We start from the raw sequence: 24,352 nt of genomic DNA, 5'->3' as shown, positions 1-24,352 counted from the left end.
TTATTTGCAGCTCATTTAGTTACTTCTTTTGAAGCCACATTGCATCAGTCTTGTAGATCGCATCATCAATAGCAGGTAAGAGGTACATGCTCTTCAATAAAATAATTATCAAAAAGCCTAATGATCTTTCATTTTAGTAATTTAATTTTGTTTTTTTATAAGCAAATGAATTAATGGAAGTATAAAGGTACTCAATCCCATTACAAAATGATAACCACTTTGAAGACAAGTCAAAGTATTAGAACACCAAACAGATAAATTAACACTTTGCTTAATTCTAAATCTCGCTACAAACCAAAACCAAGGTAGAGTTTTGATGCCATCTATTACAAAACACCATAAACACTATGTACTTGTTAGAAAAAAAAACACATAAACACCGTGTAGTGGCCAAACATAAACATAATCTATTTGTTTAAAATTATAACAAACTAACAACCTAGTAACCTCCACATACACCTGTGGAGATTCTTTCTTTTAAAGAAAAACTGTGAAGACTAATCTTTCGAGTCCAGTGAGATTCAAATTGTCAGCAAGTTCTCCCTAAAAGTTTTAATGCAAAGAGTTTTAATGCTACTGATTTGCAACAAACTCACCACAAAAATTTTAACATTGTTGCACGCTCAAACCCAAGTTTGAATTCAAGACTTTTTTGTTTTTTTCTCATCCCCGTAAGTAGGATCTTTGACCACAAGATACACCAAGGTATGCCCATGGTTTTGGCCCTTTGGGTCCGCAATGAAACTAATCCTCGAGTCAACAAGAATTCATCTGAAATTTCATTTCTTACTAGAGCTAGACTGCATCTCAAATCGGTGGCTCAATGAATCAAACACAATTCTTTTCCTTGAGATAATCATGCTGCCAACTCTCCTAACATGATGTTGTTTTTTATTTTACATGTTGTTCATTTATACCTTAAATTTATTTCTGGTTAAATGTAATATACTCAACTTAAGTTATTAATTATAATTTGTTTTAGGGTTAAATATGTTTTGAATTCCACGAAAATGATTGAATTTTTCTTTTGGACGCTGCAAGGGTGTGTTTGTTTCAAGTTATCTTTGTAAATTCCTGGAAATAGAATGATGGAAATATGCATTCCTATGTTTGTTGCAAGTTTATTAAATTTTATTCCTAAATATAAAATGTTCCTGGGAATGAAATAACATTCCCAAAGAAAATTGTGGGAATAAAGTTCCCATGAAGATGAAAATAATTTTAAGTGTAACCACCTATTAACCTCCATATTATAGAAGTTCCCGGGAATATTATATTATTAACCAAACATCATTTTTATAAAATAAAACTTTCATCTTTATATTCCTAGAAAAAATTAATCCCTACGAATAAATCTAGTGACCTTGAAACAAACACCCCTGAATCAATTTTTTTTGACCGAAAAAAAAGAACTTCATTCAGATATCGAGAGAGCCATTACACAAATTTATCGTGTAGTGTAAGGGCATTTTCCATTCCTGAGAAGGACATAAAATTAAAAGATAAACCAAATAAATCAACTACACTAAAACCATATGACAACTACAAAGCTTAGGGGCATCAAGCCAATTTTTGTATCCTAGCATCCAACAAAACAATCACTTCCTCTGGCGGTCTTGGACATAGAAGAGATGAGATGCCACAATCTTAAATCTTATCTAGTTACAACAAATTGAATTGGTTGCAAACACGGTTCGACATTTAATGGCCTCACAAAAGTCTGTCTTAAACCTTTGATCAGAAACCAATTGACCCCTGAATCAATTTAATTTGTTTTCATCCCTAAAATATTTGTAACTAGTTTTTTTATACCAATCATTATGCAACATTCGTTAACTTCTTACGTGTCTATGGAAAGTCACGTAGATCGTAGTCCGTCTTAAATTTTTGATCGGTTACACATGATTGTAATGAAATTCAATTTGCCCAATCTACCTTTATTATTGGATTTTATTGTTTACAATTACATTTTTCTAATTCTAACCAAAGCACATGTTTTATTTAATAATAGCAGTTCTCCTTTGAAAATAAGAATAGTGTGTTAATGTCCTCACATTTCCAAATGTTGTGTTGCCCTTGTTTCTTTTTCCCTCATCCATAAACAGTATCTTTTACTTTCACTTTCAGATTTTGACTCAAGTCTCAAGGAAGAGCAGAAGAAACGAAAATCAATGGAAATTTTTATTTCTGTTGTTGCAAAAATAGCAGAATATACCGTTGTGCCTATTGGACGTCAAGCAAGTTACTTGATATTCTACAAAGGTAACTTCAAGACGTTAAAGGATCATGTTGAAGACCTTGAGGCTGCAAGAGCAAGAATGATCCATTCGGTTGAAAGAGAAAGGGGAAATGGCAAAGAAATTGAAAAAGATGTTCTGAATTGGTTGGAGAAAGTGAACGAGGTTATTGAAAAGGCGAATGGGCTCCAAAACGATCCTCGCAATGCCAATGTTAGCTGCTCAGCATGGCCGTTCCCCAACTTGATTTTACGACATCAACTAAGTAGGAAAGCCACAAAAATTGCAAAAGATGTTGTTCAAGTTCAAGGAAAAGGGATTTTTGATCAAGTTGGCTACCTTCCTCCTCTAGATGTAGTAGCCGCTTCCTCAACAAGAGATCGTGAAAAGTATGACACAAGAGAGTCACTTAAGGAGGACATTGTGAAAGCTTTAGCAGATTCTACTTCATGCAACATTGGGGTCTATGGTTTGGGTGGGGTGGGTAAGACCACTCTTGTGGAGAAAGTTGCTCAAATAGCCAAGGAACATAAGTTGTTCGATAGAGTGGTTAAGACAGAAGTTACTAAAAAACCAGACATTAAAAGAATTCAAGGCGAGATTGCAGATTTCTTGAGTATGCGATTTGAAGAGGAGACTATTGTTGGCAGAGCACAACGCCTCAGACAAAGAATCAAGATGGAGAAAAGCATCCTTATCATTCTAGATAACATATGGACCCTTGATTTGAAAGAAGTGGGGATACCAGTTGGTGATGAACATAATGGTTGCAAATTGTTGATAACAAGTAGAAGTCAAGAAGTGTTGCTGGAAATGGATGTTCCAAAGGATTTCACTTTCAAAGTTGAACTTATGAGTGAAAATGAGTCATGGAGCTTGTTTCAATTTATGGCAGGGGATGTGGTTAAAGATAGAACTTTGAAAGATGTAGCATATCAAGTTGCCCAAAAATGTGAAGGTTTGCCGCTTAGGGTAGTGACAGTAGCGCGTGCAATGAAAAATAAGAGGGATGTTCATTCATGGAAATATGCATTAAAGAAATTGCAAAGTCATGACTCGTTAAATGCGTTAACTTATTCTGCTTTGGAATTGAGCTATGACTCATTGGATAGTGATGAAATGAGGGACCTTTTCTTGCTTTTTTCTTTACTTCCAGGTAATTATGTATCGTACTTTCTAAAAATTGCAATGGGTCTAGACATATTAAAACATGTTAATACCATTGATGATGCAAGAAATAAACTTTACACAATGATCGAATCTTTGGAGGCAACTTGTCTTTTGCTTGAAGTTAAAGTAGATGGAAAGATCCAAATGCATGACTTTGTTTGTGAGTTTGCTATCTCCATAGCATGCAGGGACAAACATGTATTTCTAATGAAACAACGGGATGAGGAATGGCCAACCAGTGCTTTTTTACAAAGGTGCACACAGATTGTTGTAGATCGCTATCATATGCACGAGCTTCCTCAAACAATTGATTGTCCTAACATAAAGTTTTTTTGTTTGGTTAGTGGGAATCGTTCTTTAAAAATCCCAGATGATTATTTTGAGGGTATGGGAAGCCTTAGAGTGCTAGATTTAACAAGTCTGAACTTGTCTTCATTACCGTTTCAGTTCCTAACCGACCTTCAAACATTGTGTTTGAATTTCTGCGTTTTGGAAAATATGGATGCAATAGAAGCTTTACAAAATTTGAAAATACTTTGCCTCTGGAATTCTTCAATGATCAAGTTGCCAAGACAAATAGGGCAATTGACTCAATTGAGAATGCTTGATTTGAGAAGTTCAGGAATAGAAGTAATCCCACACAACATTATATCAAGCTTGACTAAATTGGAGGAGTTGTACATGGGAAATACCTCTATTAATTGGGAAGATGTGAATTCAACGGTTCAAAATGAACATGCTAGTATTGCTGAGCTTCGAAAGCTACCCAACTTGAAAGCTCTAGAATTACAAATTCGTGAGACTTGGATGTTGCCAAGGGACTTGCGATTGATGTTTGAGAAGCTGGAAAGATATAAAATAGCTATTGGAGATGTATGGGACTGGTCTGACATCAAGGATGGAACCTTAAAAACATTGATGCTCAAACTTGGTACAAACATACATTTGGAGCATGGAATTAAAGCATTGATTAAAGGTGTTGAGAATTTGTATTTGGATGATGTAGATGGAATTCAAAATGTGCTTCCTAACCTAAATAGAGAAGGATTTAAATTGCTGAAACATCTCCACGTCCAAAATAATACTAACTTGAATCACATTGTTGACAATAAAGAGATAAATCAAATCCATGCGTCCTTTCCCATCTTGGAAACACTAGTACTTCTTAATCTTAGAAACTTGGAGCATATATGTCATGGTCAACCTTCAGTTGCTTCTTTTGGAAGTCTCAGTGTTATCAAAGTAAAAAATTGCGTCCAGTTAAAGTATCTTTTCTCCTTTACAATGGTTAAAGGACTTTCTCACCTTTGTAAGATTGAAGTTTGTGAGTGCAATTCTATGAAGGATATAGTGTTCAGAGACAACAATTCAAGTGCTAATAATGATATCACTGATGAAAAAATCGAGTTTCTTCAATTGCGTTCTTTGACTTTAGAACATTTGGAGACACTTGATAATTTCGCCTCTGATTATTTGACACATCATAGAAGTAAGGAAAAGTATCACGATGTAGAGCCATATGCTTCTACTACACCATTTTTCAATGCTCAGGTATGCTATTTTGTTTTTACCTTCTTTAGATACATATGATATAATTTTTGATTTTGTGATATGTAAAAACAGATTGATTCATGAATAAATTTGTTTAGAGAAGAAAGAAAAAACAATTGAGTAAATGAACAACATTAATATTTTCTGTTCAAAAAACTATAATGCTTATTTTTTCCACGAAACTGCAATAGATGTGATAATAAAAGTCATTTAAAAAATTATAAGTATACTATTAGTTATAAGTTAGTTTTATCCTTAAAAAATATATTTAAATAGATTCTTGTATTTGAAGACTTCATACTGTTTCATAGTATTTACTTTTTAACTATTTATACGTTGTTTCGATGTTTCATATTATAAGAGTAATGATTTCTGTTAATTTGTTTTTATGTAGGTTTCATTTCCTAATTTGGATACCCTTAAATTAAGCTCACTTCTCAATTTGAACAAAGTCTGGGATGAGAATCATCAATCAATGTGCAACTTGACTAGCTTGATTGTGGATAATTGTGTTGGATTGAAGTATTTATTCTCATCTACTTTGGTTGAAAGTTTTATGAACCTCAAACATCTTGAAATAAGTAATTGTCCTATCATGGAGGATATAATAACTAAAGAAGATAGAAATAATGCAGTAAAAGAGGTATGGTAATTCTATTATTGAAAACATCCAATTTTTTAAAATTGTAATTTAAATAATTATTTATACTGATGGTGGTTATTCATGATTTCATAGGTTCATTTTTTGAAATTAGAGAAAATCATATTGAAGGATATGGACAGCTTGAAGACAATATGGCATCGGCAATTTGAAACATCGAAGATGTTGGAAGTGAACAATTGTAAGAAAATTGTGGTGGTTTTTCCTTCTTCAATGCAAAACACATATAATGAGCTTGAGAAGTTGGAGGTTAGAAATTGTGATTTAGTTGAAGAGATATTTGAATTGAATTTGAATGAAAATAACAGTGAAGAGGTTATGACACAATTGAAAGAGGTTACTCTACAAGTACTGTTGAAGTTGAAAAATATATGTAGTGGAGATCCTGAAGGAATTCTTAGTTTTCAAAATCTAATAAATGTCGAAGTACGATATTGTCCAATCTTGGAGTATCTATTACCACTCTCTGTAGCCACTCGTTGCTCTCATCTCAAGGAACTTAGTATAAAATCTTGTGGGAACATGAAGGAAATTGTTGCAGAGGAGAATGAATCTAGCGTGAATGCAGCTCCCATATTTGAGTTTAATCAACTAACTACTTTAATGCTTTGGGGCTTACATAAATTCAATGGTTTCTATGCTGGAAATCACACTCTGCTATGTCCATCTTTGAGGAAAGTTGATGTTTTCAAATGTACAAAGTTGAATTTGTTTAGAACTCATTCTACAAGAAGCTCCAATTTTCAAGATGACAAACACTCTGTTTTAAAGCAACAACCACTTTTCATTGCTGAAGAGGTATGCATATCAATATAATAAATGTAGGACTTGTTTTTTGTTTTTCTCTACAGTAAGGAATTAGTGTTATTACTTTGAAATACCAAACAATAATTATTATACTTGTATTCAATTGAATAATTCTGATTCATTCACCTTTTACAATTGAATTAGATGGCGTGTAAAAGTATTTGACAATTTCTTGAGGAAAAAGTACAGAGGTATTGGCAAAAATTAAAAAGACAAATTTTAGTCTATAGTAATTATTGTTTAAATATGTTTTAGGTGATTCCAAACTTGGAGTTTTTGAGGATGGAACAGGCGGATGCTGACATGCTATTGCAAACCCAAAACACAAGTGCCCTCTTTTGCAAAATGACATGGATTGGCTTTAATTGCTATGACACTGATGATGCTAGCTTTCCTTATTGGTTTCTTGAAAATGTGCATACTCTTGAGTCACTAGTTGTTGAGTGGAGTTGCTTCAAGAAGATATTTCAAGATAAAGGAGAAATAAGTGAGAAGACTCATACACAAATCAAAACACTGGAATTGAGCGAATTACCTAAACTTCAACATATATGTGAGGAAGGATCTCAAATTGACCCAGTTCTTGAGTTCCTTGAATACTTACATGTTGATGGATGTTCTAGTTTGATAAATTTGATGCCTTCCTCTGTCACCCTTAATCATCTCACAAGGTTAGAGATAATAGAATGCAATGGGCTAAAATATTTGATCACAACTCCTACTGCACGAAGTTTGGACAAGCTCACTGTGCTGAAGATAAAAGATTGTAATTCACTTGAAGAAGTAGTTAATGGAGTAGAAAATGTTGACATTGCTTTTATTAGTTTACAAATTTTGATGTTGGAATGTTTGCCAAGCCTCATCAAGTTTTGCTCTAGTGAGTGTTTCATGAAGTTTCCGTTGTTGGAGAAAGTAATTGTGGGGGAATGTCCTCGCATGAAGATTTTTTCTGCCAGAGACACAAGCACACCAATTCTTCAAAAAGTCAAAATTGCAGAAAATGATTCAGAATGGCATTGGAAAGGAAACTTAAACGATACAATATACAACATATTTGAAGATAAGGTATGTTTATTCATAATGTCATTTGGGTTTCTATTTTCACTTGTTTTCTTTGGATGCATAGTTGTTGATTTTTAATTTACATAATAGTTGAACTTTGTGGAAAAACAACTATTTGGAGACTTTAAAAGTACTTCGCAATATACTCTTAAAAAAAAGTAAAAGAGATACATAGTGTCAAAAGAAAGAAAGTCATATTTGATAAAAAGAAGAAAAAAAAATCATAGAAATGGACCCTGAGGTTGTAACAAAAGACTTCAAAATATATATACTGGCAATTATAATAATATAAATATATGCCGTTAAAAAAAATAGTAATTTTGATTTTTTTTTTTAGGGTAGTAATTTTGATTTGTCTCTTCATATATAGTCCGTATATTAATTAACCAGCTTAGTGAGTGCTAGCCATGGAGTGCTTTGTCGTGACTTTATAACGACTTTCATTTTTCGACATATATAAAACACATGTAGTTTGGTAAATCATAATTAATATGAATATTGAACCAAAAAAAATTAGATAATATGAACAGTGAGTTTCATAACCATTTTTTAAGATGATTTTCTAAAGTACAACTCTAGTATAAAAAAAATACAAGGTATCCAGTACGTGTAAATATTTTATTATTTTTAAAAAATAAAAAAAATATATATAAATATCGAATGGATGTTTTGGCAAAAATTTGCTTGATTTTACTCCAATTAATGCTTACATTTAAATGTTTATTTTGTATAGGTCCAATTTAAACATTCTTTATTGTTGGAGAAATATACCGATAAAAATTGAACTTTTTTTTCACTATATCACCTGTGTGTGTGGAAATGATGAAAAGAATAAGGCTTAATTGCACTTTTCCCCCCTATAGTTTGTCAATTGTGCGATTTTGCATCCCATAGTTTTAAACGAGCGATTTTGCCCCCTATAGTTTTCCCCTTTTCTGATTTTATGGTCCCCGTGACATTTAGTGCTGATATGTTTGTTTTTTATCAATTAATGTGTGTCACGTGTGTAATTCCATTTAAAAAAAAAATTAAAAAATGGTATTTTTCAGATTTTGAGAGAAGGAGGCACGTGATATTTCTTCTTAAAATATGAAAAATCACGTGCTCCTTATCTCAAAATCTGAAAAATACTATTTTTTATTTTTTAAAAAATAGAATCACACACGTGGCACACATTAATGCATAAAAAAATCAGCATTAAATGTCATGGGGACCATAAAATCAGAAATGAGAAAACTATAGGGGCAAAATCGCTCGTTTAAAATTATGGGGTGCAAAATCGCACAATTGGCAAACTATAGGGGAAAAAGTGCAATTAAGCCAAAGAATAATTTTGATTCTACAAGAGATGAAAAAATTGATTCATATTTTAATGGAGATGAATCATTCGATCTTAACCTCGAAGGCGAGTGGAAAATTGATTGATTTAATTTTTAATGAAGATGAATAATTGGAGGAGAATAAGAAATGTTAAACTCATCATTTTTAAATGTTAGCGCAATAAAAATAGCGCTTGTTAGACTACCTTGAGAACCAGCCGACTTCTTTGAGGAATGACACTGATGTTGTTGATGAAAGTGTGTTAGCGCAATTGTTGACAAAATCTAACTAATTTTCATGAAAATATAAATTTTATAAAAAAAATATGATAATTTATACGTGTTAGTGCAATAGAAAGAACTGACAAACAGTTAAAAAAAAATATATCAGCGTTAGCCCATCCAATGCTAGTATATATAAAGCACGTCAATTGTCCTCGTGAGCTTAGCTTAGTTGGTTTGAACAATGCATAAAATATACAAGGTTCAGAGTTCAAACCCAGCCACCATATAAAAAAAAAAAAGCACGTCAATTGAAAGACAAATTAGCGTTTAGATAAATATAATGATAATTTAAATTATCATTTCTAAAAAAGATACACGTGGTTATTTATAAAACAAAACACCATAGAAGTAGTTTAATACATGAACTAACGCTTAATAATGTTTAGAAACTAAAAGTCGTAAGGTGATTGCAGCATTAGCTACAAACAATCTACTCAATAACTACCAACTACTAATATTTCTTTTGACTTCTTTTTTCTTTTGTCGAGGTTTGAACCTCTAACCGGCAAAAATTATTATGCATAAGTCATTTCCTTATGCACCCTGCATAAACACTTCACAAAACCATTAGACAATTATTTTGGTTTCTCATATAAGATTATCAAAACCATTAAACCATAATTATGGTTTCAGTAATAATTTCAGTGTATAACATCTTAATCATTATTTAAAACCATGTAACAATAATACTTTCATTAAAAACCATTACACAATTATCTTGGTTTCACATACAAGACTATCAAAACCATTAAACCATACTTATGGTTTCAGTAATCCATACCTTGAAGTTTGTTTCAATTCAGCAACAACTCTTTATGCAAATCAAGTGTATCGTATGAAGACGATGAAAAATGAAAATTGATGTGTTGTGTTGTTGCTGTTGAGTGTTCCTCATTTGATGTGAAAAATGGAAATTGATGTGGTGTGTTGTTGCTGTTGAGTGTTCCTCATTTGATGTGTTCGTGTTGGTGTCGCCGTGGACACTGGATTGTTATGCAAATGTTGACGGTTACCAAGTTAAGCACATGTATATATTGTTTTGCTAAAAGCTTAATTCAAAAATTAAAGACTTGTGCATATATGTGTTGCCATGACCACATATCAGTAAAGTGAACATGTGAATTGCAGAAATTAAAGATGAAGTAACGGAATTGTGGTTTTGTTTGGGGGTGTATGACAAAATGGGTTGGGGTGTACGAAGCAATTATGTTGGGCTACCGGTTAATGGGTTGGGATTTATGCAGGGTGCATAATGATGCCTTATTCATGATAACCGCACCCCCTCGAACCTTGCATATATTATACATTGTCCTTATCAACCGAGTTAAGCCTATAAGGACAAAATTTATTTTGACTAGATTAATTTTAAAAGTTAGCATTAGAGAAAATTATTATTATCTTTAATTTTAAAATGAATAAAATTGTTTTTTTTTAACAAGAAAATGAATAGAATTGTTAAATTGAGTTTTACATTAATTAGTGTGTAAAAAACCATTTTTTTCTTTCATTTAAAAATTTTTAGAAAAAAAAACCCCAATTTATAACTTCTTCTCTACCAACAACAACTACGCCTTCAACTCGTTCTAAAAAAATTGGATTTCCCGTAATCAGTTTTTGATATTCAATAAAAAATAATTGCAAAAATCAAAACATTTATCTATCCAACCATAAGGTAGATCAGCCGCTACTCCTCCAATACGAAAATAATAATGCATCATTCTCATAACCGACGCAGCTTCAAATAGATCATATATTAATTCTATTTCTCTAAAAATATAGAAAAAGGGGGTTTGTGCACCAATATCTGCCATAAAAGGTCCCAGCCATAATAGATGAGAAATAATTTAAAATTCATTAGTTTTTTTGTTTCGCTATCAAGATCTTTATTTTTAGCCAAAACTTGAGAAACATTTTTTATTTGATTCTCATTGTCATTTATTGTTTTTCTATGCACAATATTTCTATTCCTAGGATTGAAACAAGTTAGAATTCTCAATTCTCTACGCGTCTAGTGGACAAAAGATTTTCAGGAACAAACAAATCATGAAGATTTTTATCTTTATTTTCTGTTATCTTTTGATCAACACGACTTTTTTTCTTTTTCCAACTCCAACCTTTTCGCCTCTTACTCTTATGAATCAACGATAGTCTTATGGTTTGATATAGAAGAGATTGTTCATGATTTTTTGTAGGCAGGCGAATAGGTTCAATAAAAAATATTAGCCTTTCCTTCAAGTCCTCAGTGTCCCTACATTCTGTATAAAAAAAATCCTTCGTAATTGAATCAACTAGTATTTCTATATCTAGCTCTAGCTTTTTAATCGACATTATTACAATTTTAAATTTTTTCATTCTAAGCAGGAGACAAAATAAGTTGGTATTATCCATTCCTATTTCTTCGTCGGAACTATCACAGTGCAAATAAAAACCCAAATATTTTGATAGTAAGAAATCCTGTTCTCCCTTTAGATCGGTCATGTATTTAGAATCTGATCCTTTATAATAGTATGAGCCAGATTTAAGATCTTTATCTATTGTATTCACGTATTTTTCCGTTGTTAACTCTAAATTATCAAGCTGCAAAACAAAGAATATTTTATTGGTAAGATCCAAGGATTCATCTTATATGCACAATAAAATTTGCTTAATTTTGAAAAGAACCAAAATCCGGGAATAAGGAAGTTATTCTTCGGTATAGAAGTCTTTTTCCTTTTTACATTCATTCCCATCCAATTGAAATACTTTCTATCCGGATTTTTTTCTAGATTTTTTTCCATATCTAGAAGATATTATTCTTCTAGATAATTTTGGTTAGAGATATCGCCTATTATATCCAAAAATTCTTTTCTACATAGGTTGTAATTATAAGAAATCGCTTGGTTTTTGTTTCCTTGCGGTGATCTATATCCATAAATATAGGATTTTTTCTTATCCGCAAAATGAATATATTGATAGGAGAAAAGATCATATCTATATTGTTTTTTAATTTTGTTTTTAATTTCTATTTTTAATAAGTCTCCTTCTTGTTCTTGTTTTTTGGAAAGAATTAATTGATTTTTTTCATATGAATCATATTCAACTAAATCTTTATTTTGAGCCACACTTCATTGATTTTATTCCTCCAGTTTTGTGATACCGATCTCGACCATCTGTTATGTTCTCAGGTAAATCATGTTATGTTCTCAAGTAAATCATATTGATAAAGAACCTTTAACCAATTTGTCCATTGATTCATCAACGAATCGGGACGTTTCTTATGTCTTAATTTGGAATTATATGTTCCTTGTATTCTAAAAAAATAATCCTTTATTTCATTCTTAAGAAAAAAAAGATCTTTCAGGAGATTAAAAAATAGATCTTAACTTAAATTTATATCCATTACTAACTTGGATTTGTGATAATTTATAAAATACATATGCTTGTGACAAAGAAGATACATCTCAAGAATTCTGTGAATTCATATTCGTAATATTCCCAGATTTGTCTATAATCGACATAAATGGAATTATACTTTGATTTTCAATTCTTTCTGCATTTTTTTTTGTAGTAAATGGATTTTTTTACATTTAGTATTTTGTCTGTTGATTCAAGAAAATAAAAAAAACGTTGTCGATGGATCCTAGCAATACTACTGATACATAAAAGGATATCTATGTATACCCCTTCTATGAAAATTTTGAAAAAAGAATAGGATTTACGTATTAATCGAACAAATCTTCTTTTTAAGATTTGCAAAATATTTTTTTGTAATTCTAATCTTTTAGCATCATGAGTAGTTTTTTTCGAATTCAAATTGATCTCTGAAGTTAGAATCCCCTTTTTTTTCTTCTGTCATTGTTTCTATTTGTTTTATGATTGTCTTTGTTTTAACATTAAGATCTTTTATCCTTTTTTCCTGTGAATGAAGAATTTGTCCAATTAATAGATTCCATTTTAACGGGTGATTCCTCAATCACTTCAATCTTTAAATTATTCTTACTAATTGTTGAAGTTTTATTGCTTTCACTCAGTTCATCTATTGTTTCATCTATTGTTTTGAACCTAAATAGAATACTTTTAAGTTTTGATGTTCCAGTTTTCTATTTTTTTTAACATAGTTCGAAACCATTTTTTTCTTTCATTTAAAAATTTTAGAACTAGAAAAAAACGCTTTTTCAAATCTTTTTTAATTCATATCCTATCAATTCCATCAAGAGTATCTTGAATCCATTCATATCCTGTCAATACTGAATTTCTACATGATTAATAATTCTTTCAGCGTAGGCATTTCCTTCTGAATTCCAAAGATTCAAACATTTAAGCTAACTATTTCTAATGCTCCAAGTGACACAATGTTAGATTGGTAAGTAGATATAACCAACATGTTATCCGTTTAAATCCAAATATTCCTCCAACTATGCTCGTAAGGAGTCTAAAAAGTGAGCATGACCGTCGTAATCTATGCACACAAGGTCGTTGATATGCCTAAATTAGTAGCAAAACCTGCTACAGATTGGCATTCGAGTCGCTGAAAATAGCTGGACATGAAGCGTTACCAGGACACCCATGGGCAACATCGCTTCTGTAACATTTAACCCGTTTTTAAACCTCTCAAGCATGGCCATCTATTATGCTAAGTTCTGGAGTTCCCCAGCCAAGTAATAACAACATAATCATCTTTATCCCACTGAGAAAAGTTAGGAGCAGTTACCAGAGGAGGATTTCCTCCATTATGGTCACCATAAGAGCCTTAGCTACTCACTTTGAGCTAGAATTAATCCAACTCTGTTTTAGTATTATTGACTGAGTCATGAATGTTACAAAACGAGTGTTTATTCCACCATTTTAGCTTGGACTTGAGAATTTACAATTTTCTGTGAAGGATGGATTGATTGCCTCCTATAACTAACATTTTTCAAGCACTCCGTGTTTTTTTTTTTTTTTTTTTGCAATCTTTATGAGAGTTTCAAATAGAAAGGAATTTGAAGTTTAGCTGCTCACATGGATTGTTTAGAAGACTAAGTAAGATGGTAATGGTCAAATTTTGTGTGTGTGAGTGTGCATCAAGAAGAGGAGTCCTGAGCCTTTAGTTATTCCAGAAGAACGGAGGTCTTCTGCTTTAAAGGAGATTTTCCAACCAAAGGTCTTCTAAAAAAATATGATATTTTAATGGAAAATATGGTTTTGGGATAACATCCCTGTAATGGGCATTGGTTGGATCATTTCTGGACTGTTTTCTAATCTTTTTTATCATTCTATTCTCTATATTAGAAATAACTATTTGAAATTTTCCATGGTTAAGAATCTCATGTCGATGAGTATTTTTTACTTCATCTTATTAATCAACACCCTAGGGAGTTAAGATTGAGAGCCATTTGAGCATGCAAACTCAAAGGAACCGTTCCATCTTCTGTTTCATCTGAGCTAATGTCATCCTTTGGACAGGATTCACAGTCTTGGTTTTCATGAGTTTCTGAAAAAACATCCTTACATTTACTATGGGATATAAGCTTATGAACTATATTTTACTGCTACGTTTGTTGAACTAACTCACAATACAATTGTTTTTACAGGTGGGATTTGGTAGTTTCAAGCATTTAAAACTATCTGAATATCCTGAGTTAAAAGAGTTCTGGTATGGTCAACTTGAGCATAACGCATTTAAGAGTTTGAAGCATCTAGTGGTTCATAAATGTGGTTTTTTATCCGATGTGCTCTTTCAACCTAACTTGCTAGAAGTACTGATGAACCTGGAAGAATTAGATGTGGAGGATTGTGATTCATTAGAAGCAGTTTTTGATTTGAATGATGAATTTGCCAAAGAAATTGTTGTTCAGAATTCAAGTCAATTGAAGAAATTAAAACTATCTAATCTTCCAAATCTGAAGCATGTATGGAAGGATGATCCACATTACACTATTAGGTTTGAAAATTTAATTGATATATCTGTTGAGGAATGTGAAAGCTTGACAAGCCTCTTTCCGCTCTCAGTGGCTAGAGATATGATGCAACTTCAAAGTCTTCAAGTAAGTCAGTGTGGGATTCAAGAAATTGTTGGCAAGGAAGAAGGAACAAATGAGATGGTTAAATTTGTGTTTCCTCATTTGACATTCATTAAACTTCTAAATTTGCAAGAACTTGAGGCATTCTATGTTGGGGTTCATTCTCTTCACTGTAAATCATTGAAAACGATCAACTTCTATGGATGTCCAAAAATACAGCTATTTAAGGCAGAGCCTTTGAGATATAAAGAGAATTCCGTAAATGATGAGCTCAATATCTCAACATCTCAACCTCTTTTTGTGCTTGAAGAGGTAAGAGTAGCATTAAATATCATTCTTGCTCTGAATATATATATGCACAAATTTGAATAGGTTTCAACCCCACCTTCAGCGTAATCCTCCCTCATGTCCTTATTATAAGAAATTATTGTTTTTTTAGATTTATTGTATAATTAACGTATCTTCTTGTAAATATAGGCTAGATACATCACTAACACAATAAACCTAAAAAGTCAATTATTTTTTATAATAAGGAAGTACTAATTACTAACAATACTAATATTCGCAGATTATTCTTTATAAATAACTAGAAAGATTTAAAGTAACCGTATATCGCCATTTTAAAAATAATATATAAGAAATCCCCGTGAGCGTAGCTCAGTTGGTAGGGATATTGCATATTATATGCAGGAGGCGGGGTTCGAACCCCGCACATTCCACTTCTCCACAATTAAATTGTGTGAGCTCTAGCCACTAGGCTACTTGATCAAAAAAAAAAAAATATATATAAGAACAATGGCATCTCGTTCAATATTTTCATGGTTAAAATTGTCTTTATAGTTTATACTAGAGAAATTTTCAAATATATTATTATTATTACTATTATTAAAGGAAATGTTATCCAATGTCTCCGGGACCTGGTTAAGGATATTAAAAAAGTGAATTATATACTTCTTCCATCCCTATATGTAAGCCCCCTTTGATTTTTTCATATTTCTCAAAAAAGTTATCAGTGTTTACATTTAGAGACAAAAATAAAGTCGAATGAGTGTTTAGATATAGGGACGGAGGAAGTAATAATTATTACATTGAAAATTGTGTAATTAGACCATAAAAAGTCAAAACATGTTTTTTTTTTAATAATATTTTTCCTTTTTTAGTATATTTAACGAGTTGTCGGGAATACCGGTTAAAATGACCCTTATTACTAATAGTACTACTACAATTTTTTATTTTTGTCATGTAGCCTAGTGGCTATAGAACTAACACATAATATGAGGAGAAGTGGGTGTCCGGGGTTCGAACCCCAACCCCTGCATATAATATGCAATATCCCTACCAACTGAGCTAAGCGCACAGGATGTACTACTACAATTGTTGTTGTTGTTGTTGTGACTTTGTAATTATTTCACAGTGTTTATTTATTTTTAATTAATCCCTTACGTTGGAAATTCCACCTTTATTTCATTCCACACCTAGCTGCATAATGCCATTTATTAGTGAGTATTTCAAAATATCTGGTAATTAAAATATTTTAGAGTAAATTACACTCCCCTCCCCTCAAAGATGCATGAATTACACTCTCCTCCCCTCTTAAGTTAAAATATACACTTTACTCCCTCAATATTTTTTTAATGTTAAAATTTAGAGTAAATTACACTCCCCTCAAAGATGCTTGAGTTACACTCCCCTCCCCTCTTAAGTTAAAATATAAACTTTACTCCATCAATATTTTTTTTTATGTTAAAATTTATACTCCCCTCCCTCATAAGATGCTTGAATTACAAACCCCTCCCTTAATAATTAAATATGCACTACACTTTAATCTATTTGAACATATATAAATATACTTATAATATATATTAATTTTGAATCACCATTTAAGAAAAATTAATTCATTTCTTTATAGTTTAAATGTCAATGATAATTAAATTTAAATATATTGCTATTGATTTTATAAATTAGAGTATAAAATTAACTTTTAAATAATCATGTTTTAATGATTTTAGTAATTATTCACATATTTTAATTTTGTTTTGGGTTGTTTCATATTTTATAATAGAGTTTAAAACTAAATGTTAATGAAATTGTGAATAAAAAATAGCGAAAAATATGTATTCAATTTTTTATTATATTAAAATAGATCTGCAATACTATTGTTTTTAAGTGTGTTAAATTTTATTTTTTTTGCTAGATTATTAGAAATAATAAAAAAGAATATTGAGGGAGTAAAGTGTAGATTTTAACATAAGAGGGGAGGGGAATGTAATTCAAGCTTCTCTTAGGGGAGGGGGGTGAAATTTTTTCTAATATGTTTTGAATAAGAGGGGAGGGGAGTGTAATTCAAGCATCTTTGAAGGGAGGGGAGTGTAATTTACTCAATATTTTAAAATGAGAATTTCTACGGTACAGTTGTAAATTGAAGTGCACCGTACTTTTTCTTCCTAAATCAGTAAATTAATGAATATTTTTATGAAATAAAGAGTTATTTGTTGATATTTATATTTTAGAAACCATTATTTCATAAGAAAAACATCATTTCATTGTTTAAAAGAATCATAATTAATATTCTCTATTAAGAATAATAAAAATTAAGACATAAAATTTAGTTATTATAATAATCAATGATAGAAAATAGTTTTTCCCTTAAAAAAACAACCTATTTAATTATTATTTTAAAAATTTGGTGTACCGGTGCACTTAAATTTTTGGATGTACCATAAAATTTACCTTTCAAAATATCTAGTAATAAAAAATAGGTAAAAAATTGAAAACTCTTAAAAATTATAAAATATGATGTATTTTTCTTTGCAAGCATTTTCAAAAACACGTTATAATCAATTGAGAGCAAAATATGTCGAACTATAAATATCAAAAGTTATTAAAATATTTTATTTCATAGATGTGCTTGATAATTTCTATAAGGAAAATAACAACTACTAGCATTGGTCATCTCAAAAAAAGTATTTGATAAATTTCATAAAGGATAAATGTTAATTTAAAAGAAATTGAAAAAAGTAGAGGTATTGGCAAAAATTAAAAATACAAATTTTAGTCAATAGTAATTATAGTTTGACTCAATAATAACATGTTTAATTCTTTTACATTGTTGTTTAAATATGTTTTAGGTGATTCCAAACTTGGAGCTGTTGAGGATGCAACAGACAGATGCTGACATGATATTGCAAACTCAAAACTCAAGTTCCCTCTTTACCAAAATGACGTGTGTTAGCTTGAGTGGCTATGACAGTGAAGAGGCTACATTTCCTTATTGGTTTCTTGAAAATGTGCATACTCTCGAGTCACTAATTGTTGAGATGAGTTCCTTCAAGAAGATATTTCAAGATAGAGGAGAAATAAGTGAGAAGGCTCATACACATATCAAAAGACTGACATTGAATGAATTACCTAAACTTCAACATATATGCGAGGAAGGATCTCAAATTCACCCAGTTCTTGAGTTCCTTGAATACTTAGATGTTGATAGTTGTTCTAGCCTGACAAATTTGATGCCTTCCTCTGTCACCCTTAATCATCTGACGCAGTTGGAGATAATAAAATGCAATGGGCTAAAATATTTATTCACAACTTCTACGGCACGAAGCTTAGACAAGCTCACAGTGTTGAAGATAAAAGACTGTAATTCACTTGAAGAAGTAATTACTGGAGTAGAAAATGTCGACATTGCTTTTAATAGTTTGGAAGTTTTCAAGTTGAAATGTTTGCCAAACCTCGTCAAATTTTGCTCTAGTAAGTGTTTCATGAAGTTTCCATTGATGGAGGAAGTAATTGTGAGGGAATGTCCTCGCATGAAGATTTTTTCAGCCGGAAACACAAGTACACCACTTCTTCAAAAAGTTAAAATTGCAAAAAATGATGAAGAATGGCTATGGCAAGGAAACTTAAACGATACAATATACAACATGTTTCAAGATAAGGTATGTTTATTTACCACTTTACTTCTTGTGTAACAATATAATGATTTGTGTTTTTATTTTCTTTGGATGCATAATAGTTGATTTTTAATTTGCACGGTTAGGAACTTTGTGGAAAAACGACTATATGCAGATTTTAAAAGTATATCGCAATATTCTCTTTAAAAAATAAAAAGAGATACATAGTGTCAAAACAAAGACTTCAAGAGTTTGTAGTCTTTTAGGAGGCGGAGTCTTTTTGTAGATGGACATGAAGCGCTACTAGGACACCCATGGACATCATCGCTTCTGTTACATTTAAGCCGTTTTTAAGCCTCTCAAGCATGGCCATCTATTATGGAATGATAAATAAAGAGATATTTGGTTCTTGAAAGGAACATACAGAATCATCTTTATCCCACTGAGGAAAGTTAGGAGCAATTACCAGAGGAGGATTTCCTCCATTATGGTCACCATAAGAGCCTTAGCTACTCCCTTTGAGCTAGAATTAATCCAACTCTGTTTTAGTATTATTGACTGAGTCATGAATGTTACAAAACGAGTGTTTATTCCACCATTTTAGCTTGGACTTGAGAATTTACAATTTTCTGTGAAGGATGGATTGATTGCCTCCTATAACTAACATTTTTCAAGCACTCCGTGTTTTTTTTTTTTTTTTTTGCAATCTTTATGAGAGTTTCAAATAGAAAGGAATTTGAAGTTTAGCTGCTCACATGGATTGTTTAGAAGACTAAGTAAGATGGTAATGGTCAAATTTTGTGTGTGTGAGTGTGCATCAAGAAGAGGAGTCCTGAGCCTTTAGTTATTCCAGAAGAACGGAGGTCTTCTGCTTTAAAGGAGATTTTCCAACCAAAGGTCTTCTAAAAAAATATGATATTTTAATGGAAAATATGGTTTTGGGATAACATCCCTGTAATGGGCATTGTTGGATCATTTCTGGACTGTTTTCTAATCTTTTTTATCATTCTATTCTCTATATTAGAAATAACTATTTGAAATTTTCCATGGTTAAGAATCTCATGTCAATGAGTATTTTTTACTTCATCTTATTAATCAACACCCTAGGGAGTTAAGATTGAGAGCCATTTGAGCATGCAAACTCAAAGGAACCGTTCCATCTTCTGTTTCATCTGAGCTAATGTCATCCTTTGGACAGGATTCACAGTCTTGGTTTTCATGAGTTTCTGAAAAAACATCCTTACATTTACTATGGGATATAAGCTTATGAACTATATTTTACTGCTACGTTTGTTGAACTAACTCACAATACAATTGTTTTTACAGGTGGGATTTGGTAGTTTCAAGCATTTAAAACTATCTGAATATCCTGAGTTAAAAGAGTTCTGGTATGGTCAACTTGAGCATAACGCATTTAAGAGTTTGAAGCATCTAGTGGTTCATAAATGTGGTTTTTTATCCGATGTGCTCTTTCAACCTAACTTGCTAGAAGTACTGATGAACCTGGAAGAATTAGATGTGGAGGATTGTTATTCATTAGAAGCAGTTTTTGATTTGAATGATGAATTTGCCAAAGAAATTGTTGTTCAGAATTCAAGTCAATTGAAGAAATTAAAACTATCTAATCTTCCAAATCTGAAGCATGTATGGAAGGATGATCCACATTACACTATTAGGTTTGAAAATTTAATTGATATATCTGTTGAGGAATGTGAAAGCTTGACAAGCCTCTTTCCGCTCTCAGTGGCTAGAGATATGATGCAACTTCAAAGTCTTCAAGTAAGTCAGTGTGGGATTCAAGAAATTGTTGGCAAGGAAGAAGGAACAAATGAGATGGTTAAATTTGTGTTTCCTCATTTGACATTCATTAAACTTCTAAATTTGCAAGAACTTGAGGCATTCTATGTTGGGGTTCATTCTCTTCACTGTAAATCATTGAAAACGATCAACTTCTGTGGATGTCCAAAAATACAGCTATTTAAGGCAGAGCCTTTGAGATACAAAGAGAATTCCGTAAATGATGAGCTCAATATCTCAACATCTCAACCTCTTTTTGTGCTTGAAGAGGTAAGAGTAGCATTAAATATCATTCTTGCTCTGAATATATATGCACAAATTTGAATAGGTTTCAACCCCACCTTCAGCGTAATCCTCCCTCAGGTCCTTATTATAAGAAATTATTGTTTTTTTAGATTCATTGTATAATTAACGTAACTTGTAAATATAGGCTAGATATATCACTAACACAATAAACCTAAAAAGTCAATTATTTTTTATAATAAGGAAGTACTAATTACTAACAATACTAATATTCGCAGATTATTCTTTATAAATAACTAGAAAGATTTAAAGTAACCGTATATCGCCATTTTAAAAAAAATATATAAGAACAATGGCATCTCGTTCAATATTTTCATGGTTAAAATTGTGTTTATAGTTTATACTAGAGAAATTTTCAAATATATTATTATTATTACTATTATTAAAGGAAATGTTATCCAATGTCTCCGGGATCTGGTTAAGAATATTAAAAAAGTGAATTATATACTTCTTCTATCCCTATATGTATGCCCCCTTTGATTTTTTCATATTTCTTAAAAAAGTTATCGGTGTTTACATTTAGAGACAAAAATAAAGTCGAATGAGTGTTTAGATATAGGGACGGAGGAAATAATAATTATTACATTGAAAATTGTGTAATTAGACCATAAAAAAGTCAAAACATGTTTTTTTTAATAATATTTTTCGTTTTTTAGTATATTTAACAAGTTGTCGGGAATACCGGTTAAAATGACCCTTATTAGTAGTAGTACTACTGCAATTTTTTATTTTTGTCATGTAGAGAAGTGGGTGTCCGGGGTTCGAACCCCAACCCCTGCATATAATATGCAATTTCCTACCAACTGAGCTAAGCTCACGGGATGTACTACAACAATTATTATTATTATTATTATTATTTATTTTTTTTTATTTTTTTATTTAATTGCGCCATTTATTAGTGAGTATTTCAAAATATCTGGTAATTAAAATATTTTAAAATGGGAACTTCTACTGTATAGTTGTAAATTGAAGTGCACCGTACTTTTTCTTCCTAAATCAATAAATTAATGAATATTTTTATGAAATAAAGAGTTATTTGTTGATATTTATATTTTAGAAACCATTATTTCATAAGAAAAACATCATCTCATTGTTTAAAAGAATCATAATTAATATTCTCTATTAAGAATAATAAAAATTAAGACATAAAATTTAGTTATTATAATAATCAATGATAGAAAATAGTTGTTCCCTTAAAAAAACAACCTATTTAATTATTATTTTAAGAATTTGGTGTACCGGTGCACTTAAATTTTTGGATGTACCACAAAATTTACCTTTCAAAATATCTAGTAGTAAAAAATAGGTAAAAAATTGAAAACTCTTAAAAATTATAAAATATGATGTATTTTTCTTTGCAAGCATTTTCAAAAACACGTTATAATCAATTGAGAGCAAAATATGTCGAACTATAAATATCAAAAGTTATTAAAATATTTTATTTCATAGATGTGCTTGATAATTTCTATAAGGAAAATAACAACTACTAGCATTGGTCATCTCAAAAAAAGTATTTGATAAATTTCATAAAGGATAAATGTTAATTTAAAAGAAATTGAAAAAAGTAGAGGTATTGGCAAAAATTAAAAATACAAATTTTAGTCAATAGTAATTATAGTTTGACTCAATAATAACATGTTTAATTCTTTTACATTGTTGTTTAAATATGTTTTAGGTGATTCCAAACTTGGAGAAGTTGACGATGGAACAGGCGGATGCTTACATGATATTGCAAACTCAAAACTCAAGTTCCCTCTTTACCAAAATGACGTTTGTTGCCTTGAGTGGCTATGACAGTGAAGAGGCTACATTTCCTTATTGGTTTCTTGAAAATGTGCATACTCTCGATTCACTAATTGTTGAGATGAGTTCCTTCAAGAAGATATTTCAAGATAGAGGAGAAATAAGTGAGAAGACTCATGCACAAATAAAAAAACTGATATTGAATGAATTACCTGAACTTCAACAAATATGTGAGGAAGGATGCCAAATTGACCCAGTTCTTGAGTTCCTTGAATACTTAGATGTTGATAGTTGTTCTAGTCTGATAAATTTGATGCCTTCCTCTGTCACCCTTAATCATCTGACGCAGTTGGAGATAATAAAATGCAATGGGCTAAAATATATATTCACAACTTCTACGGCACGAAGCTTGGACAAGCTCACAGTGTTGAAGATAAAAGACTGTAATTCACTTGAAGAAGTAATTACTGGAGTAGAAAATGTCGACATTGCTTTTAATAGTTTGGAAGTTTTCAAGTTGAAATGTTTGCCAAACCTCGTCAAATTTTGCTCTAGTAAGTGTTTCATGAAGTTTCCATTGATGGAGGAAGTAATTGTAAGGGAATGTCCTCGCATGAAGATTTTTTCAGCCGGAAACACAAGTACACCACTTCTTCAAAAAGTTAAAATTGCAAAAAATGATGAAGAATGGCTATGGCAAGGAAACTTAAACGATACAATATACAACATGTTTCAAGATAAGGTATGTTTATTTACCACTTTACTTCTTGTGTAACAATATAATGATTTGTGTTTTTATTTTCTTTGGATGCATAATAGTTGATTTTTAATTTGCACGGTTAGGAACTTTGTGGAAAAACGACTATATGCAGATTTTAAAAGTATATCGCAATATTCTCTTTAAAAAAGAAAAAGAGATACATAGTGTCAAAACAAAGACTTCAAGAGTTTGTAGTCTTTTTGGAGGCGGAGTCTTTTTGTAGATGGACATGAAGCGCTACTAGGACACCCATGGACATCATCGCTTCTGTTACATTTAAGCCGTTTTTAAGCCTCTCAAGCATGGCCATCTATTATGGAATGATAAATAAAGAGATATTTGGTTCTTGAAAGGAACATACAGAATCATCTTTATCCCACTGAGGAAAGTTAGGAGCAATTACCAGAGGAGGATTTCCTCCATTATGGTCACCATAAGAGCCTTAGCTACTCCCTTTGAGCTAGAATTAATCCAACTCTGTTTTAGTATTATTGACTGAGTCATGAATGTTACAAAACGAGTGTTACTAGGTATGTTTTACTTTCGTCCATCACTTTATTTGCTTTCGGTTAGTTTAAGACTATCTAGCTAGCTCATGATCATTTTGAAGGTCGAAAAAATGTAGTGTAATAGACTAAAATATTATACATAGGACCTTATTTAAGTGCTTATGGCATAAGGCTTTATCACATGAAAAACCTTATTGTTGATAGCCTTTTATTCATGTTGTACCTTATATCTCAGTTTTCCTGAGGCTTATCAACCCACTCAAAGTTATTTTGG

General features: G+C 31.2%; 1 protein-coding gene across 9 annotated transcripts in view; it reads left to right on the top strand.

Annotated features, from left to right (window-relative positions):
* LOC25483331 (uncharacterized) overlaps window positions 1-24,352 on the top strand; it is a 100,074-nt gene that overhangs the window by 4,970 nt on the left and 70,752 nt on the right. For 8 of the 9 annotated variants that reach the window (XR_005646640.1, XM_039835063.1, XM_039835064.1 and 5 more), the window contains 9 exons: window positions 11-75; window positions 2,128-4,958; window positions 5,353-5,601; window positions 5,695-6,417; window positions 6,682-7,491; window positions 14,645-15,385; window positions 18,202-19,011; window positions 20,293-21,033; window positions 22,742-23,551. Coding sequence is in view for 8 of the 9 variants with exons in the window: in XM_039835063.1 (XP_039690997.1) it covers window positions 2,172-4,958; window positions 5,353-5,601; window positions 5,695-6,417; window positions 6,682-7,491; window positions 14,645-15,385; window positions 18,202-19,011; window positions 20,293-21,033; window positions 22,742-23,551 (7,671 nt within the window). In the remaining variant the exon portion in view is untranslated. Of the gene's footprint in view, window positions 1-10; window positions 83-2,127; window positions 4,959-5,352; window positions 5,602-5,694; window positions 6,418-6,681; window positions 7,492-14,644; window positions 15,386-18,201; window positions 19,012-20,292; window positions 21,034-22,741; window positions 23,552-24,352 lie in introns of all 9 variants that reach the window. The other variant, XM_039835055.1, reaches the window with a different exon arrangement.

Source organism: Medicago truncatula, chromosome 1 (genome assembly GCF_003473485.1).
Source record: "Medicago truncatula cultivar Jemalong A17 chromosome 1, MtrunA17r5.0-ANR, whole genome shotgun sequence".
NCBI classification, from domain to species: Eukaryota; Viridiplantae; Streptophyta; class Magnoliopsida; order Fabales; family Fabaceae; genus Medicago; species Medicago truncatula.
Note: the sequence above shows the minus strand (reverse complement) of the source record. Positions and strands in the feature narration are given on the sequence as shown.